Here is a 22,017-nt window from a genome sequence, read left to right as displayed (position 1 = left end):
CAAATGGGGCATGTCTTAACGTGAATTGGCATATGTCAGTATGTACAATATTGCAACTGTATGTCTAAAATATTATGTTGAGGTCCTAAAATTAGTGTATAAAACATATCTTCACTTAAACTAATATATATATATATATATATGTACAGGATAATAACTATTTTACTTTCAACAACAAAATTTACCACCAGTTGAGTTTAGCTATGGGTGACCCCTGCTCAGGGATATTAGCAGATATTTATATGGACAACATAGAACAAATAAACCAAAAATAGAAGGACTATGCCTTTGGCTAAGATTTGTAGACGACACGTTCGTTATAATAGATAACCGGAAAATAATAATATTGACAGTTACATAAAATTTACTAAAGATGACGAAAAAGATAATTCATTACATTTCCTGGACGTTACCGTAACATGCTTAAATTCTAAATTCAATTTCCAAATATTCAGAAAGCCGACACACACTTCAATAACAATAAGCAATGATTCACTCCACCCAAAATCCCACAAACAGGCAACATTTTTTAGTATAGTCTACAGAACTTACAAAATACCCTCATCACCCGTGAATTTAACGAATTAATTAAATTTTATAAAAGAACTAGCACTAGTTAATGGATACAAAATAGAGATGGTAAATCGAATCATCAATAAAGTAAAACTCAAATTAGCCACAAATCTCACACCAGAAAAAACTAAAAAAACAAAATACGCAACTTTTACTTACACCAGCAGAGATGCCAACTATTACGATTCAATCGTAATAATTACGAATTACCCATCACAATTACGCCTTTACGAATCACACACCTCAAATTACGATTTTTTGTTGATTATCAAACCTAAGTGTATGAGGTGTTCAAAAGTACAGACAAGGAATGCCATTACAGCTTTAATTCTCAGAATATTATTTTTGGACTTCTCGGACTTTCCTGTCCCTCATTTGAGAATATTTCGAGTTTTCTCCCGCCGAACTCAGTGTGTGCTTACATTACTGGAGAAATCGGCACCTGTGAAGCGATATATCTTGCGGAGCTGTTGTCTTTGTTCTTCACATGACCAGACTTCCTTGAAATATGCGAGTTGTTTTGCCTTTGTTTTGGCGGCGAAGTGGTGAGAAACTCCGTATCATTGTGGATACTGCGTGCGTGACTGTTGAAATATTTATTGTGATTTTGGTTGCCAAATTTACATATATTGCTCTTGTAGGATATATGCTAATCGTGTATTACAAAATGCGAAAGGTTTGAAATAATGAAGCGATTTATTGTGCAGGAAAATACGTGTGGTGACGTTACCGTGATTAGTGATGCTAGTAATAAACCAAAAGTTGTTCAAAACTTTAGGGAGGAATACTCGAAAGAATGGGCCTGTTTATTGCGTTCCTCAAAATCTCATTCACGCGTGTTTTTGTAGTGTGTGTAGCCGCAAATTTTCAGTTGCGTATGGTGACGAAGAACAAGACTGAGTTCTGTGCTAATATGAACACCGGGTTACGTAGCGCATACCTATCTACGAAATGTCACTGTAATATTTGCCCTAAATGGAACATAATTGCTTTTACATAAATAAACTCGAAAATATGCGGTAAATTAAGAAATAGTACGAAATGGTTTACTTGAAGAGAATGATATGGATACATACTTTACTACCTTACAACTATTTTTTTTTCTGCTACGTCGTAGCGCTTCCGTGTGTTTTTTTGTCCAACACTTTCGTGTGTGATGTCTTTGCTCACTGAAGTTGTTTCTATTAATAAGGTGTCATTTTCTTCATGTTGCTCATTCATTTTGTGCCCTAACTCATTCATAAATTATATATTTATTGGTCCGGGGATCATGCTATTTTCCTTTCAGCAAAAAAGTAATATATTTATTTTGCTGTTTGAACTGCCCGCGCTAATCATATGGACAAAGATAATGAGAATTCAGACATTGCACTCCCTGGACCTCAAGAAAGAAACAAATGACGGCACGAGAAGCGGAATACAACATAAGTGAGTCCTGTCTAAAGCCCGTAAGAACGTATACATATTTCTCTAGTAACGACGGTATTGCTTAATTTACAGCAGATTTTTCACTTCATTTTCACTTCATGACTATGTTCCATTTGGGACAAATATTACAGTGGCATTTCGTAGATAGGTATGCGCTACATAACCTGAACACCGAACTGTTAAGTGCTCTGTTAGTGCAGAGGAAGCACACGATATCAAACGGAATAGCATGTCACCAGTGTACGTTTACCAAACAGCAACTACAAGCTGCTAAGGGCAGCAACTGCAGTACTCAACAAAAGAAATGATCCTTCAATCTACCTCAGATATGTACTGCAGATCACCTGTTACTTTAGCGGATAAGAATCATACACTCTTTATGTCGGTCTTTGAATATCTGGTTGAATTGTATGTCGTTCATTAATTTTTCAATGATATGTACGTTAGTAAGATCTCGAAGAAAGAAAATTCTACGTTCGCCTTCCCCCCCCCCCCGGTGCCCGATCGGCTACATTACGAATTGCCTTTCCTGAAAGTTGGCATCTCTGCACCAGTCCAACGATTCACGAAATAGCAAACCCACTGAAAAAATGGGATATGCAAATAGCCTTCAAAACACACAACACCAATAAAAACTTATTCTTTAATCACAACATAGTAAACTCCAACAATAACAAATTTCAAGGCTCCGGAATATACAGACTATCATGGACACAGTGTAAATTTTCATGTGTTGGTCAAACTGGCCGCAGCTTCCTTACTAGATACATGGAACACTTTAACACTTTAAAGCACAATAAATATTCTGCAATTAGTATCCATATGAAAGAAACAGGCCATCAATATACCTCAATAGACAAAGACCTCACAATATCAAAAGGATTGAAAAGGGGGAGCTAATGACGGAGTTTGAAAATATATATATTTATTTGGACCAATATTTTAATAAGGAAGGAAACCTGAATGATGCGGTCGATAGAAAAAGTCCATTAATAGAGCAATTGCCATTATTATTACAAACTTTCAAATCAGATAATAGTAAATTCTTTAAGATATTTAATCTGAAAACTCCCCCCACAGAAACTACTTCGACAACGCATAAATATTCCCCTCCACACAACACGTCAAGGTCCAACGCCCCGCCTACAGTCACCACACGATACGCCAATGTCTAACGCCCCACCTAATATTTCCTCCCCTAAATCCCCTACCCGCCCTCCACAACAGCTTTTCCATACATATAACACAAGGAGTAGAACCACAACAGATAAGTCACCGTAATGTCACAAATTCCGCAAGTTTTTGTAGTAGCAGTCAAAGGGGTAAGTGAATACATACCATCAGATCACTGTAAAAGCACAATAACACACATTATTATTCACTCAAATTTCCTTTGTTACAGACGCACCATCATTCAAATATTATGAAAGAAACAAATCAACTCCTCAAGATTTTGGATTGACGTCCCTTTTGACTAAAACCCTCATAAATACAAACTACTACCAACGGAAAATCCGATCGTCATAATAAGACTATTTAGTATTAAAAACTTCATTTTTTGTCCGTATTGACTCAAGATTTTACAATGCTTAGTAAAGCTAAAGGTTCCACCTATTCAATACGTAAAATCTTGAGTCAATACGGACAAAAAATGAAGTTTTTAATACTAAATAAGTCTGCCTACCAAGCAAAACGAAAAGCCTATCTTTATAAGAGCTTAAGTATTAAAATAGGGAAATTGAGCAAGGATATTAACTTTATTAAAAAGTGTATTGCAAACAAATTAACTCCAAAATTTCTAAAGAACAGGAAGTATGTTTCAACACATCAAAGAAAGGTACAGGAAAAAACCAACAAACTTTGGCTTCAAAATGAATTGAAATTTCTACACAAGAAAAAATCCTTTTTAAATAACCGATTATATGAAACTCATCTCGAAGTAACTAAATTATTACCAGCTGCACAGTGGAATATTTTCCAAAATACAGTACAAAATGCATTAAATAAAATACTTTCCCAAAAAGAAAACACGCTAGATAGAAAGTTCCAGACTCTTCTCAATGAAACCAACTTGAACAAAGCGCCATCTAGAAACACATCCTTACATAATATACAAACTCAAAGTCTGCCTCAAAATCTAGCCCAATTTCATCAGCCATTTGTGAACCTATCAAAAGTTAACTTCGACCAAGAAGAAATAATAATGCTCTCCAAAGAACCTAAACATAATTGGCCTAATTACAACATCGCCAATAAGGCTAAACAACTAATTATTGAAACAGAAGCAGCCATCAGTAAAATGCCTACAGACATTCAAAACAAAGTTAGGTATGAAGCTAGAAAACAAATTAAAAACATCTTTAGCACACCAGCTATAGATTTTAACACAACGCAGCTTGAAAATAGAAAAAAGATCTGTCAACTTAAAAACAAAATAAAAAATTCAAATGTTGTCATCACAAAAGCAGATAAAGGTAACGCCACTGTTGTTTTAGACCAAACAGATTACATTACAAAAACACAGAATTTCTTTACAGACAAAACCTTCACAATCATAGATAAAGATCCAACGCAATCTATTCAAAGACAACTTAAACAAATTCTTAAAAATACAACATGCCTCTTTACTGACAGCGAAAAGAACAAATTAATTAATATGAACCCCAGTCTACCAACAGTAAAAGCACAACCTAAAATACACAAAAATGGTGTTCCTATACGCCCCATAATAAACTTCAGACCTAGCCCTCTGTACAAAACAGTGCAGTTTATACAACAATTTTTAAGCAAGCATTATACATTTCAAGCTAAGAAATCAATAAGAAATACTTCAGAACTAATTAAGCAACTAGAAAATTTCAAATTACAGGCACATCATACCATGCATTCATTCGATATCACCAATATGTACGCCAACATCAAACCTGAAAAAGTTATACCAATCGTTCTAAAAAATTTGCGCTCTCACAGCAAACTTAGTCAACTTGAAATAGACGATTTCATACTAATCTTGAAGTTCCTAACTAACAATAATTATTTCATTTTCAACAAAGTAATTTATAAACAGGACGGACTAGCAATGGGTTCGCCGGCATCAGGTATCTTAGCTAACATTTATATAGATTTTCTGGAACACACTAAAATCATAAATAATAAGACATTCAATAATATAGCCTTCTGGGCCAGATTTATAGATGATACATTTATAATAATGGATCAACGCACTACCGACGCCCCTTCCACCTTAATACATCTCAACAACATTGATAATGATATAAAATTCACAATAGAATCTGAAAGCAATAAAACCCTAAATTTTTTAGATCTAACCATTACCAGGCGCCCATCCTCTTTTGAATACAAAATATACAGAAAACCGACACATACAGCCACGACCATCAAACACGATTCTGAACATCCTCCTAGTCATAAAAGAGCTACATACAATAATTTAATACAGAGAGCATTTAATGTACCTATGTCCAATATAGAGCGTAAAAAAGAACTCAACACTATACGCAAAATCGCATCTTATAATGGCTTCAACAAATGTTTTATAGAACGCATAATAAATAAATTTAAACATCAACCCAATACTAAATTACAAAAAGAAACACCCAAAACAAAAACATATGCTACTTTTACTTTTAACTCTGACATTTTCCGTTTAACCAATATTTTTAAAAAAAGAAATGTCAGTATTGCCTTCAAAACCAATAATAGAAATTTAGATATTTTTTACAACTCCAAATCGGTTAATATACAAAACCCATTCGATAGATCAGGTGTATATAGGTTTCATTGCAACGACTGTACCAGTGTTTACCTTGGACAGACTGGGAGATCATTTAATATCAGATACAATGAACATGTCAATGCCATAAAATATAGAAAATTTTCGGCAATAGGTCAGCACATACAGGAATACAAACACAATTTTTACGGTATCAACAAGGACTTGGACATCATCGAAACAATAAATAAAGGCCCACTCCTAGACCTAACAGAGCAATGTTACATTACTTTAGATCAATATTACAATCCCAATTACAATCTAAATTATATTTCGGAAAAACCTACAATTTTATTTGACATGCTTATTTCATTAATTAACAGTTTAAAAATTCCTAAAAATCAATCCGTATATAAAATATTACGTAGCGCGCTAGCCTACTATCCCCGGCAAAGCCCACGCCCCCCTGACACACAGGCACACGCGAACGCAACCTCTCCTGCGTCCCCTTCCCCTACATAATACGCCCCGCCTTACAGCTGAGCCGGCTGGTTGGCGTTAGACATTCAGCAGTTGTTCCTCACTCTCTCTGCACGCTGTTACATTCAACCTGAGGTGAGTTTCATATCTTCAGTTCTTTTCTATAGTACCGCGTATCGTTCTCAATAACTCATACTCATTTCACTATTTCCTTTTTAGGTCCGTACTGGTTCGAGATTAACACTATTCTATTCTATAGTACCGTGTATCGTTCTCAATAACTCATACTCATTTCACTATTTCCTTTTTAGGTCCGTACTGGTTCGAGATTAACACTATTTACGGCCCATTTCCATCTGGCATATAAAATAATATTCAAGATCTTAACCATAGTTTCGGCCTCAGCCACACAGTTATTTACATTGGAAAATACTAGAAGCAAGGTTCAAATACTCAAACAAGAAAAAAAACACATCAGAACTTACATAGTCAAACAGACTGTTGTGTCAATAAGTTTTAAGGAAGAAGAACCTGTATTTATTATCTAAAACAGTACAAGTCGCATATTATGAGGAACTAAGAAACTGTGTTAAAAAAATGACAGAGGTTTTTATAGAAACATTCATCAATTTTATAGAAAATTTCCTGTGTATCAACTATATCAAACCATAGTCTTTTTAAGCACCTAAAAAACAATTCTAGACGCACCAAAAGATACTATATTTTTTAACAAAACATGTTACTTGTATAACATAAAAAAAAGGGTTAATACTAACTAGCCAAGTTTTAATATTTTCCATGTAAAATAGGACCTGTTGTTTTAAAAACTGGTTAAATGGCAAAAAGTAGATTCTTTTATCAATTTTATATGATTCTATTGTATATAAGGTATACCAAATCATAGACTTTGCCAATTATATATAAAAAATAATTTTAGATGCACTAAATAATATTGTATTTTTCAAAAAAGACATGTTATTTGTATAGTACAATGGGCTTATGCTATTTAGCTATATTTTTAATGTTTTTCATGTAAGAATAGGACTTGCTATTGCATATTTTTAAATTTTTGAATGTTCCTTGCTATAAAAAAACTCAATGGCTGATGATGGCATAGTGGATTGCCGAAACCAGTCATATCAAAAAAAAAAAAAAGATAACGTATTGAATAGGTGGAACCTTTAGCTTTACTAAGCATTGTAAAAAATAATAAGACTAGTCCGACGAAACTACCTATTTCAACATCTTACGGTTCAAGACTAATAATTTACAGTAGCAAACCTCAAAATTAAAACCTGAAGCTGAATTCCAACATATCTAAGATTTTAATCTTCAGACACCAATAAGTTTAACAATAAGTACGACTCAAATTTTAACATAGGTCAAATTACAATTGGTTTTTAATAAACTACAACTTTGAGATATCGATTTTAGCCAAATTTTGAACATTTGAAGATACTGTGTTATGGACGTCAATATCTTTAGAAATAACAGTTATTCCAGTTTTAGCATAATAATTTATATTGTTAATTTTTTAGTGTGTTTATAAATTCCTATGTTTATATATTTTACTATTTTATTTTAGAATTATAATTAAACACAAATTTCAGAGAAAATCAAATATGACAGGTCTTAACCTTGAGATGATTGTATAGGCTGAGGATGCTTGGAATTCAAGCGAAACATGTCCCTATAAAATGATGTTGTAGCATTATGATCTAACAACATAAAACCATTTGTATTGAAAAGGTGGAATAAAAAATCACAATATTGTAAGCATATTATAATAGAGTTAACCGGCATAAAGACTGGGACTCAGTAAATACAAGTGCTTGTAAATATGGTAAACCCTTTAAAATGTAATTCATTTAATTTGTAATTGTGGTTGAGAGAGTGATGTCTTGAAATACTGAGAAATCTTGGGCCAGAAGTCTGTCACGAAGCATAGAGTAATTGTCATGAGACTGTGGCTCATGAGTACCGGTACGCAGAACAGAGGTCAGGCACTGACAGTTTTACAGGGGATACAGGCCTCTAATTGGCTAGAACCGTAGAAGGTTCTACGGTGACGTCTCGTAGAATATTCTAAGGGCTTCGAGAACAAATAGGTGGGGCCGAAAAGCCTATATAAATCTCTGTAATTCCGCCCTCGGGGCCTTGTATTAGAATTCGCTGGAGCAGTTGCTTGGTTTTCTAATTTTCTTAGTAGCCAAGTTTTAGTGCTTGCCTGGACCGACTTCAGCCCAAGACTCGGTCACTTAAGAGTCTTGTATCATCTGTACATAGTGTACATATTCACTTCAGAAGAACAGAGTAATTTCTTCGATGGACATCGACATCTTCTTATATCCTTCTTTTCCTCACCTTAGTTGGTGGTTTCTAACCTACACATTTTAACCACTCGGGAACTTTCCAGTCTATCTTCCGGCCAACCTATCAATCTCCTACGAGGTCCAAACCCTGTCTATCACGACAATCAAACGCACCGTGTCCCCATAGTGAACTTGCTTTGGTGTGGAGGTCTGTCTTCAAACACCTCGTCTTCGTCTGCTGCCCGCAAAGTATTCTGATGGCTAATTTCAACAGCTGATAAAATGGCAAATGACAGACCCAATAACGCTCATATACCCGACCACCCTTGCGTGAGCAAAATAGTGAAAATCAAAGGAGAAAGGTACTGTAATACTGTGGCTACATTGAACTTAAAAAGAGATTGAGAGAATAATGGAAGAACAAAAAGTATGGGAGTGTTTAGATAAATATAACATCTCAGAAGTACTAATTAAAAAAGTTCAGATGTTTTGATGGCTGTGGAAATAGGAGATGGAAGATCTTGCTGGTTTAAAACAAGAAGAGGTGTCCAACAAGGGAGTTCTCTTTCCCCATTGCTTTTCTTTTCACTCATGGATACTATTATAAAGGAACTCGAAGTAATAGAGAACAAAGTTTTTAATGCATTTGTTTCTGCCGATGTTGCTACTCTGGGAGAAACTGAGAGGCATGTTCAAAGGAAGTTTGAACTTTGGACCATCAGTTTAAGGAATATAAGTAAACTGTGAGCAAGACCAAAGGAATGGTGGGCTGATGACCTAGATGGTAGGCCGCTTCAAACAACAAGCAACATCATCAAAACAGTGGTAATGCAAGTTAGCAGGACAAATACACCTCGTAACCTCACCTTCAAGGGAGAGAAGATTGAATGTCTGGGGATTACAGTAGCAGAAGTGCCAAGAAGGAAGTGTTGAACAGGGTGCACCATCAAGTACGGAACATAGTATGGGACAAGGGAGTTTCTCAGAGGGCCACACAGACCATATAGTCTGGAGAGTTGTGTTGCAAAAGAGAAGAAAAACAACCACAAGCTGTACACAAAACAAGGAATGATCAGCCTAACCATGGAAGAAAGTCTGAGTGTTGAAGTAGCTAGCGGATGCGAAGATGGTTTGGGCACCCTAGGAAAAGATTAGAGAAGAGAGGAGAAACATACCAAGACATCCTACCCAGCTTGCTGGAAGGAATTGACGATGATGTCAGTTTACTTCGTTATTACTATGATAATTGCCTGTCTCTTAAGGTTTATTTTAAGGATTTCGAAGTTTACCATGCCTTTCATATTTCCCAAGGTTAAAGAAATTGTTGTCTGAAGAAATTCTGTCATATTTAAAATATGCGACTTTATGAAGAATATCATTTGATGTTTTACAAAAACATTACAATGATATTAATAGGTACTAGTTTCGGCCCACTGTGGACCAGCATCAGCCTAGCCAAATTACAACAGTAAAAGACATAGTGATAAAATAAAGTAAAATAATGTGGAGAAATGAGAGAGGATCTAGAAGGATGGGATGGTGGTGGAATGAGAGACAAAAGTGAAAAACCGTACTTGCAAATTATGATAAAAGTAACAGAAGTGTTCACATTGACAAGTAAAATCTTTGTGACGTCACGTAAAAACTCTTGATGAGATAGTCTTTGGTTGACAGTTGCACAATTAAAATATATAACTATATGCTTCTAGAAAGTTCTAGATGTGAGTTCTACTTTAGCGTAGAGGGAAGAATTGTCCGATGAGACCAGCATAAGATTAAAAGTTGACGAAGTTGGACATGTTCTATGGTGGAATGAAAAGCTTGCTGTGTTAAACAGAAGTAGTCTCAGATCAATCGGGACCCCAATGAACCTGGGGAAAGAAGTTAGTATTAACGCGAGTAATCGAATAGAGAACAAGCGAGGCACCGGAAAATATAAACGATGACTCACCTTGCGCTGAGTGGAACAAACTTGCTGTATTGAATGCAACTTACGGAGTGAGCGTAGCGCTGAGTAGATCAGCGGGAGAGGGGGTAGGTGAATACGGAGGGGAGGAATGACGTAAGTGGTGGAGGGTGGGAGGGATGGGAAAGGTTCAAGGCGGGGTGGACAGGAGAGGAAGTGATGGTGTTTGTATTGTTGGGGGACCCTTAATTGACTTAAAGAAAGAGTTTTGAACGACCGATTTGTTTTTTCTGTAGTAAGTAATGAAAAGGTCAAATAAAATATTGGGTTTCTCAGTTATTTCATTAAGGTTATAGTTGGCATTAAAGTATTGATCCAAATGAATGTAAAAGTTCTCTATTATATTGAGTAGAGGTCCTTTCTTAGCTATTTTGGGAATGTCCATGTCTGTTTCAATATTGGTGAATTTGTGGTTATAGTTGACCATATGTTGGCCGATAGCTGAGAATTTGTTATATCTGACTGCATTGAAATGTTCCAAATATCTAATGTTGAAGCTCCGGCCGGTCTGTCCCACATAAGAAATATTAGAACATGTATTACATTTAATTCTGTAGACGCCTGATTTTGTGTACCTATTTATTTTATTAATATGTGATGTGTTATGTAAGATTTGTGTGTTGCTGTTGTTGTTGTTGGTTTTAAAGGCTATTTTCATACCTTTTTTCTTTAAAACATCGGTGATCTTGTGAATTCCATTGATGTAAGTGAAGATGGAAAAAAGAGTCATGTTTAGGTGGTTCTTTTTTAAGTGTGGTCTTGGGGCGAAATTTATGTTTGTTAATGATATTTTCTATGAAATGGCTATTGAAGCCATTGAATCTGGCAATGTAGCGGATAGTATTCAATTCGGTATGAAGATCTTTTTTATTCATAGGAACGTTGAATGCTCTATGTACAAGACTGTTATAGGTTGCTTTTTTGTGGGGGAGGGGGTGAGCTGAATCTTGTCGGATTGTGACGGCCGATTGGGTGTTGCTTTCTGTAGATCTTGTAGGTTAAAGATTCCTGTTGTCTAGTGATGGTAAGATCCAGAAAATGAAGTTTATTACTTTGAATGATGACACTAACCAAGCTAAACACAAAGCCTTTCAATATCTAGGCATTAAGTTGAAAATAGCCAAATTAGGCAAAGACATAGCTTTTCTCAAACAGTGTATTCGGTTTGATTTAACGTCAAATTTCTTAAGACACAACAAAAAGAAACATCGTAGCCCTAGATAGAAATGTTTATATTGAAAAAACAGAAACATTTTTTAATAACAATTCGTTTAGTACAGTTGATAAAGACCCGACATCACGTATTCAGAGGGATCTTAAAAAACTATTAAAAAGCACGTCTTTCTTGTTTAATGAACATGATGTGCAAACATTAATAAATATGAACCCTAGACTCCCGACTGCGAGAGCACTACCGAAATTACATAAACAGGGAGAACCGATTAGACCTATCATAAATTTCAAAAATAGCCCCATTTTCAAAACTTCTAGATTTATACATAATTTCTTATCAAGTAAATACGTATTTCATTGTAAAACACCCATCAAAAACTCAGTGGATTTTTGCAATCTAGTTAAAGATTTTAAACTTGGATCATCTCACACGACATGTTCGTTTGACATAACCAACATGTATACAAACATTCCAATAGAAGACACTATCAGAATCATTAAGAAGAATTTAACGAAGAACAAATTAGTAAGCATACCAGAAATTGAAGATTTTATTAATGTTTTAAAATTCGTGTTAAATCAAAATTATTTTACGTTTAATAATAAAATTTACCGACAAAAAGGACTCTCAATGGGAGCCCCAGCATCAGGAATATTGGCTAATATATACTTAGACTATTTGGAACACACGAAAATTATTAATCAAATAGAGGGTTTGGATTTTTGGACACGTTATGTGGACGATGTTTACGCTATAATAGATAACAGACTCACCGATAGCAATAAAGTTTTAAATATACTGAATAATTTGGATTCCAATATAAAATTCACTGTAGAAGAAGAAGTTGAAAGATCACTGAATTTTCTGGACATAGTCACAACAAGAGAAGAAAAAGGATTTTCTTTCAAAATACACAGAAAATCCACTTTCACACTGACCACTATCAAGAACAACTCGTTACACCCTGAGGCACAGAAAAGATCAGCATATTATAGTTACGTTAACAGAGCGTTTAGTATTCCTTTATCCAAATCTGAAAGGAATAAAGAACTGTTGTTTATCCGACAACAAGCCCTCTTGAATGGTTTCAACAATAACATGATTGATAAAATAATTAATAAATTTTCGGAGAAGCAACAATCTAAATTAGCAGTCGAACCTAGTAAAACTGAAAAATATATCAAGTTCACATATAATAATCCAAACATTCATGTAATAACAAATTTATTTAAGAGAAAAAATTTTAAAATTGCATTTTCCACCAATAACAACATGAAACATAGTATTTTCAACCATGATACAATAAATCTCTCGAAAAAAGATAAATTTTTTGATTCCGGAATATATAAACTCACATGCTTTGAATGTAAGAATACATACATAGGACAATCTGGCCGCAATTTTAAAGTTAGATATTTGGAACATGTGAATGCTGAAAAACATAGAAGATTCTCAGCAATGGGATCACACATGACTGCCACAGGTCATAAATTTACCAACATAGAACAAGACCTGACCATCATAAAAAAGTTAAAAAAGGGCAGCTTAATGAACACATATGAAGACCTATACATTCATCTAGACCAACTTGTAAAGAAAAATGATAACCTTAATGAGGCTGTAGAATATAAGAATCCATTATATTATCAAATTCTAGTATATTTGAAAATGCTTGAGAAGGATCACGAAAAAAGAATTGGAATTTCTCCTCCTACAGATAGCCCTACAACTTATTCCTCCTCAGTTGAAGCTATAGGTGACAGCAAGGAAGTTCTTGACACACCTATATCCCCCGCTCCTCCACCTCCTCAGGTGCAAGAGCAAGGAAGAACGCATCATCAATATTACACCCGGCGCAAAACTGTGAAAGAATGACAGGAGTTACTGTTCCAAAGGAAAGCAGGCTTAATAAGATTTGACAACTAGGAATTAGTTATATCTTCATCTACATTAATAATAAGAGCCGCACTGTGATATCAGGATTTCTTCATTTCGATAATTAGTTATAAATTGTATAATTTTTAATTTATAAATAAATCTTTTTTCATGAATTATTAAGAAAAGAATATTTATTAGGACAATTTCTCTATGGAATATTGTACAAGTGTTTCCTTGACGACTGCTTTCTATTGTAGAAATAATTTATATATTTTCTCTTGAGTTATTTGTTTGTTTTAATCTTGTCAATCTTATGTTAATTTTAAGGACACTTCCTCTAAAGCATTACTTTGTCAATTTTATACATTTTTCATCTAAACAGTGTTATGTGGCTGAAGATGTTGATAATATACGAAACATGTACCACTTTTGTCCATTAAAAATTGCCTTAAGCAATCATTGTATCGACTAGGTGGAAAATAAATACTTAATTGTGAATCGATGTCCTAGTAGTTATCAACGAGAACTTGGAAGATGCTCACACCACACTTCAAACACTTAATAACATCGATCCTCATATTAAATTCACATTGGAGTCGGAAGTAGATCAAAAAATCAATTTTCTGGATCTTACCATCACTAGACAACAGGAATCTTTAACCTACAAGATCTACAGAAAGCCCACCCAATCGGCCGTCACAATCCGACAAGATTCAGCTCACCCCCTCCCCCACAAAAAAGCAACCTATAACAATCTTGTACATAGAGCATTCAACGTTCCTATGAATAAAAAAGATCTTCATACCGAATTGAATACTATCCGCTACATTGCCAGATTCAATGGCTTCAATAGCCATTTCATAGAAAATATCATTAACAAACATAAATTTCGCCCCAAGACCACACTTAAAAAATAACCACCTAAACATGACTCTTTTTCCATCTTCACTTACATCAATGGAATTCACAAGATCACCGATGTTTTAAAGAAAAAAGGTATGAAAATAGCCTTTAAAACCAACAACAACAACAGCAACACACAAATCTTTACATAACACATCACATATTAATAAAATAAATAGGTACACAAAATCAGGCGTCTACAGAATTAAATGTAATACATGTTCTAATATTTCTTATGTGGGACAGACCGGCCGGAGCTTCAACATTAGATATTTGGAACATTTCAATGCAGTCAGATATAACAAATTCTCAGCTATCGGCCAACATATGGTCAACTATAACCACAAATTCACCAATATTGAAACAGACATGGACATTCCCAAAATAGCTAAGAAAGGACCTCTACTCAATATAATAGAGAACTTTTACATTCATTTGGATCAATACTTTAATGCCAACTATAACCTTAATGAAATAACTGAGAAACCCAATATTTTATTTGACCTTTTCATTACTTACTACAGAAAAAACAAATCGGTCGTTCAAAACTCTTTCTTTAAGTCAATTAAGGGTCCCCCGACAATACAAACACCATCACTTCCTCTCCCGTCCACCCCGCCTTGAACCTTTCCCATCCCTCCCACCCTCCACCACTTACGTCATTCCTCCCCTCCGTATTCACCTACCCCCTCTCCCGCTGATCTACTCAGCGCTACGCTCACTCCGTAAGTTGCATTCAATACAGCAAGTTTGTTCCACTCAGCGCAAGGTGAGTCATCGTTTATATTTTCCGGTGCCTCGCTTGTTCTCTATTCGATTACTCGCGTTAATACTAACTTCCTTCCCCAGGTTCATTGGGGTCCCGATTGATCTGAGACTACTTCTGTTTAACACAGCAAGCTTTTCATTCCACCATAGAACATGTCCAACTTCGTCAACTTTTTTTTTTTTCTAGGGGTTTTACGTCGCACCGACACAGATAGGTCTTGTGGCAACGATGGGATAGGAAAGGCCTAGGAGTTGGAAGGAAGCGGCCATGGCCTTAATTAAGGTACAGCCCCAGCATTTGCCTGGTGTGAAAATGGGAAACCACGGAAAACCATCTTCAGGGCTGCCGATAGTGGGATTCGAACCTACTATCTCCCAGATGCAAGCTCACAGCCGCGCGCCTCTACGCGCACGGCCAACTCGCCCGGTCGTCAACTTTTAATCTTATGCTGGTCTCATCGGACAATTCTTCCCTCTGCACTAAAGTGGAACTCACATCTAGAACTTTCTAGAAGCATATAGTTATATATTTTAATTGTGCAACACAGGAGCAACTGTCAACCAAAGACTATCTCATCAAGAGTTTTTACGTGACTTCACAAAGATTTTACTTGTCAATGTGAACACTTCTGTTACTTTTATCATAATTCGCAAGTACGGTTTTTCACTTTTGTCTGTCATTCCACCACCATCCCATCCTTCTAGATCCTCTCTCATTTCTCCACATTATTTTACTTTATTTTATCACTATGTCTTTTACTGTTGTAATTTGGCTAGGCTGATGCTGGTCCACAGTGGACCGAAACTAGTACCTATTAATATCATTGTAATGTTTTTGTAAAACATCAAATGATTTTTTTAGTATTGAGAAGGTGGAATATAAAAATTTTGTATTTACTTTAATTATGAGGAACATAATGACTTAAGAGTTCAAGTAGAATAATCCATAAACTATTAGATATTAGTTTCTCTTGAGATTTCAAGATTATTATTGTCATAAACGAGAGAAAGAGGAGAGATTGACGAATTTTCAGTTATTCAGCAGAATGACAGATGTTCCTCGTATTCTTATAGTGATATTTCAGGAGAATTACAAGTCTGAATCTATAGACAGTTTTGAAGTTTCCAGTCTTCACACTTTAATTGTGGAAAGACTTTCTTTGTGAACAAGTAGCCTTCCAAACAGTCGCCAATCTAAGTTGATAATAGAGTAGTTCAGACAATAGAAGAGGCAAACTAGCACTTCACACGAGTATGATATTTTTCTTAATATGAATAAATATCACAAATTAACATAACTGAAAATCACTATCACTCCTTTCTGCCATAAAGTTAAATTTTGATATTCTGGTTTTCATTGTTTTGGCACAACTTAGAAAAAGACCCATGACATTATTTATTGTAATTACACTACTACTACTACTACTACTACTACTACTACATGTGTATGAATAGTGTCAAAGGGCATGACACACAGAGTTGAATTTTACAGTATTCACTCTATTCATCCTAGCAAAACTGATGTGTGGCAAGGTCAGGTGTCATTAGCAGTCTTTAATCCACCATGAAGGATACAGACCCTATGTTTCATCTTGTAACTCATTTCTTATGTTTCTATACATTACTTGAGTATTCTTACATTGTTGTGTTTTGTATCTTGTTGAAGCTGAGGGAGCTCCCAAGTGGCGTGTCCACCGTCGACGCCACAGTAATGAACTCTGGGTGACAGTGATAACGAACCACAACCAGAAACCAAAGAGGACATTCGCTTGTCAGGAGTGCAGTAAGGTGTTCTCCACCAAGGGCAACCTCCTCCATCACATGAGGAGCCACAACGGGGAACAACCCTTTGAGTGCCAGGTGTGTGGGCGTCGCTTCAGCTTCAACTGTAACCTTAACACCCATCTACTGACACACTCGGGAACCAAACCTTTCAAGTGCGACATCTGTGAGAAATCCTTCGTCACCAAGGGAAACCTTATGACACATAGCAGAACGCACACAGGAGAAAAACCCTTTGAGTGTCCGCATTGCCAGAAGGGCTTCGCAGTCAAAGACAATTTGCTTCGTCACCTTAAAACTCATCAGGACAAGCCTGAAAAATCGGACAAGTCCTAGTGCAAACCTCATCTGTCGTGAAATTTTATCATAGTGTATTAATTGGTCAGTTAAATTGCACCATCAGTATGCATGCAACTAATGGCTGGATAATTATACCCTATATGCTCGTAATTTGGATGTTTTATTATGGGAAGGTAAACTTTTAGGATAAAATGACAGATATATGAAAATAATTAAAATATCTTCCCTCCCTGGCTTTTATTGGAATATCAGTCAAAAATATAAATTTTAACATTGAGTTACGTGTGGAGATACCTAGCTTCAGGTAAAATGATAACTCAAAGGCAGCTGCATGTGATCACATCACTTGATGTTTTACTGATTATGCACCATGGAATGAAGTTAGCTGTGAGTTTTAATTCATAGTCTTCAAAATGGACACAGGAATATGTGGAAAAATATGCATACATTGTGTGAAACACACTTTTCCATTTCTTAACAATGGTGAGTTATAAGGAAGCTGTAAATGTGATTGAGTTGCTTTGCATTATTACACAAAATATATATAAAAGAAAGGGAACTTGGTCTAACTTGTCTCTGATACATGTTTAGTCAACCCTCCAAGTGGGACTTGCAAGGCCAGTGTTAGTACAGATCTCGCAGCTGACTTTCGGTGCATATCCTTTCTGTCTGTGTAATTTCAGATAGGTTGTGACAGACAGCATTCAAGAAGAAGGGCTGGGTGGTAGTTCACTTGCCTTGATTGATGATTACTATACATAATTAAGGTAGAAAATTTCAACTACTTATAATAATAATTATTCTTAGTCAAAATAAAATTAGTTTATACATAATTCAAGTGAAACTGTTTGAGAACTGCTTATTTACTCATTAATTATTAACGAGTGTCTTAGGTAAGTATTTTTTTTTTCTTTTCCCTGGAAAGGAAATTACTCAACTTGTATTTCTTGAGAGGTTAAGTATTGCAAACTTGTAAACACCAGACATATCCCTTGAAATTTTAAGAGTACATTATTTATTTATCATATGGTTTACACTCACGTCACAATAAAAGTATTTTAAAACTGTTTACATGTCTGAACACATTAAGTTACAATGTCAGATTGGTATCTCTTATATACGTAGGTGGATCAAAATATTAGTTGCACTAACGCACCGCAGCAGCGCACTGTGTGTCGCAAACGTGGGCACAGCGGAGAAAGGGACAAACACTGCCCATACGCCTGTTAGGCAGGTCGCTGTGGTGTCTCGTCTAGTATTGTGTAAATAGCGGCCAAATGCAATGGTGCGTCAACTGGGCGTTCACTCCAAATATGAGGTGCGTGCAACAATCCGATTCCTATGGGTCAAAAGGAAGAATTGCACGGACATTCGTCGTGAAATAGTGCTGTGTATGGGGAGCGGGCCATTTCCCGGCAAGTTATCGTAAAGTGGTGTCAGCAATTCGAAGCCGGGCACACGGATATCACAGACAACCATCGCAAAAGTACACCCGCAATGTCTAGGGGTGTGCAAAGGCCAACAGTGTGAATGTGATCATTAGACAAATCCGGCGCATTAAACTGAGAGAAATCGCGACGCAGCTGAACATGTCGTATGGCAGTGTGTTCGCCATTGTTCACGAGGACCTTGGATATCGTAAGCTGTGTCAAAGATGGGTCCCACGTCTTCTCACCAATGAGCACAAGGTACAACATTTCCAATTCTCCCTGGCATTTTTGCAACGGTATGCCGCAGACGGCAACAGGTTTCTGCAGCGAATCGTCGCAGGCGACGAAACGTGGGTCCACCACTTCACCCCCAAAACGAAGCGAACATCAATGGAATGGGTACACTCCTCATCACCATATTGAAAGAAGGCCAAGGTTCAACCTTCAGCCGGTAAGGTTATGGCGACAGTATTCTTTGACACAGAGGATTTGCTGCACGTGGAATTCATGCCGAAAGGAACGACGATCAATGCGGCGTCGTATTGTCAAACGTTGCACCGGTTGCGTAAAGCGATTAAAGAGAAGTGCCGGGGGAAATTGAGCGCCGGTGTGATTTTGTTGCACGATAACACAACACCTCACAAGGCCCGCCAAATGAGAGAACTGCTGCAGCGTTTCAAGTGGGAGGTCTGGCAACATCCACCCTACAGTCCCGACCTTGCGCCGTGTGACTTTCATCTGTTCGGTAAACTCAAAACGGAGCTCGGTGGTTGACATTTCCAGACCGATGAGGAGGTGAAGTCAAAAACATCAGATGTAAGGCTTTTCAGGCGTTTGCTCTATTAACCAGCGTTTCGTCTTATGTCTGACACTAGACTCATCAGAGTGGTGAAGGCTGTCTCTGAGTGGTTGCAGAACGCTGGAGGAAATTTCTATGCATCTGGCATCGACAAGTTGGTTGTGCGTTGGCAGAAATGTTTGGAGTCACTTGGAAACTATATGGAAAAGTGACGTTACAGTGTATGTGGTTATAGTCGTGTAGCCGTTGTATAGGTGGTGTAATAAATGGCCATAACTGGGAAGTGCAACTTATTTTCTGATCTGCCCTCGTAATTAACACCATTTTGAGTAGCCATCAGGAACTCGGCTGGATCTCCTGAGAAGTCTGTTAGAGGCCATTCTTGGATAATATGCTGAACAGTTTGTCTTTGAGCACCACAACTACACTCGGGAGATGGAATTTTCTTCCAATTATAAAAGGAGTCTGCACATTTGCCACAATGTTTAGTTCTGATTCAGTTTAGAGTACACCAAATTTTTCTGGTGATTTCAAAACCTGATGGCTTAGATGTGATGCATGGCATAGTTTGCTGTTCTGGTGTTGCTGAGGTCTTCCATAATTGCTTCCAGCTGTCATTTATGTTGAAATTACTTTCAGCAAGCTTCCTTGCAGTATTCATTGGAGGATGTTAATAACATGAAGGTCAGGATGTACATGAAGAGAAGAATTGTTGCATATATTATTGTACACCTTGATAAGTCCTTGTTCTATTCTCACGATGGAGATGGTATGTGACTTTCTGATGGCAGCCAGTATGTTGGAGTGCATCTGATTGTCCCTGATATTAAACGCATGGTTTGGTTGAGCTGAGTATCAACAAGCTTAACATGAGCGCTGTTTATCCAGATTGGTGCACAGTATTCAGTCACGGGATAAACTAGTCCAAGGGCAGAAGTCCGAAGTGTAGAAGCTGTTGACCCCCACGTAGTGCCGCATAGTTTCTGCAGGATATTATTTCTGGTTCTGAGCTTGGCGGCAGTTCTGCTAAGATGTTCTTTGAACTTTAGAGTCCTATCTAGAATGACTGCTAGAAATTTTGGATACTTGATATGTGAGAGTAATCTGCCATCAAAGTGAACTTTCAGTTCTCTATTAACTTGTTTATTGTTGAGATGGAATGAAGCAGCTACTGTCTTTGCTGCACTTGGCTGTAACCTCCAGTCACGGACGTATTGCCCCATTGTAGATAGGTCTCTGGTTAGAATATCCTCGGTAACTTTGAAGTCTATGTGGCTAACAACAAGGGCCCAGTCATCTGCATAACCAAACTTCCTAGATGTAGTCGCTGGCATAAATGCTATATATAAACAGAACAAAAGGGGAGCCAGCACAGAACCTTGTGGGAGACCATTATTAAGATTCCTCAGTGAGCTCATACTATTGCCAACTTGACCCATAAAGTTTCTGTTACTGAGCATGTTGTTAATAAGATTTCCAATGTGCAGGCATGGAATGATTCATAGAAGTTTGAGAATCAATCCTTGTCTCCACACAGTATCATATCCTGCTGTTAGATCAATGAAGCCAATTGAAGTTTTCTGGTGTTTTGAAAATTAGCCTCTATGAATGTTGTCATACAAAGAACCTAATCTGTACAGCTTCATGCGGGCGGAAACCAGCTTGTTCAATGGGTAAGTTTTTGAAAATTATATGGCAAATACGGTTATATCATTCTTTCCAGAAGTTTATAGATCATGCTAAGCAGAGCAATGGATCTATAGCTTTGAGGTTTGTTGTTAGGTTTGCCAGGTTTAAGAATAGCAATAATTTTTGCCATCTTTAATTCATGTGGTATATTGCCTGATAGAAGAATGTCTGTAAAAAATTTAGCAAGCCATATTTTTACATTTTTCCCTCAGTTGAGAAGGAACTCTGGATGAATACCATCGAAACCTGGAGCCTTTCCTGCTTTCATATCTTTCAGTGCTATTGTTACTTCTTCTGGGGCGAAAAGAGTGGAATATTCAGAATTCGAGGTGCATATTGCCTTGAGCTCTCTGAACTCCTTAACTTTCATCGTATACCTGCCAAGTATCTTGATTTATAAATTTCATTTTTTCCGTATTGATAGTTACCAATTGTCATAAAAGGAAAAGAAAGATCCACCTGATCAATACTTTTTATTTACATGTAATGCAGATTATCACATGTTTTTTCTAGGACCGGTTTCGACCTCTTAACAAGCTCATCCTCAGCTACTTTAGAATCTTATTTGCATTTTCACCTTATGCCTCATAAAGATCTTTATGACATACTCTATTGTTTGACAATATTATTTAAAATATTATACTCATGCTAAAAAATTACATTATAACTGAAATTGTGACAAACTAACAAGCTTATGTCTTAATATACACATGCAATTGTAGTAGATTGAATTCGTCTTTAAGCTTATTGAGTGTAAATGTTTACCATAGGCGTTTTGCCTATTCAGTTGAAATAAGCCCCA

General features: G+C 36.5%; 1 protein-coding gene across 13 annotated transcripts in view; it reads left to right on the top strand.

The window, feature by feature from the left end:
- LOC136886858 (zinc finger protein 41 homolog) overlaps positions 1-18,141 on the top strand; it is a 348,826-nt gene extending 330,685 nt beyond the window's left edge. For 5 of the 13 annotated variants that reach the window (XM_068230980.1, XM_067159709.2, XM_067159711.2 and 2 more), the window contains one exon: positions 16,882-18,141. In XM_068230980.1, coding sequence (XP_068087081.1) covers positions 16,882-17,333 — 452 coding nt within the window. In that variant the 3' untranslated portion in view covers positions 17,334-18,141. The remainder of the gene's footprint in view (positions 1-16,881) is intronic. The other 8 variants (XM_067159720.2, XM_067159715.2, XM_067159713.2 and 5 more) reach the window with 3 other exon arrangements.
- Positions 18,142-22,017: the final 3,876 nt, after the last annotated feature.

This window comes from Anabrus simplex, chromosome X (assembly GCF_040414725.1).
Source record: "Anabrus simplex isolate iqAnaSimp1 chromosome X, ASM4041472v1, whole genome shotgun sequence".
NCBI classification, from domain to species: Eukaryota; Metazoa; Arthropoda; class Insecta; order Orthoptera; family Tettigoniidae; genus Anabrus; species Anabrus simplex.
This window is presented reverse-complemented; position numbering and strand designations above follow the sequence as displayed.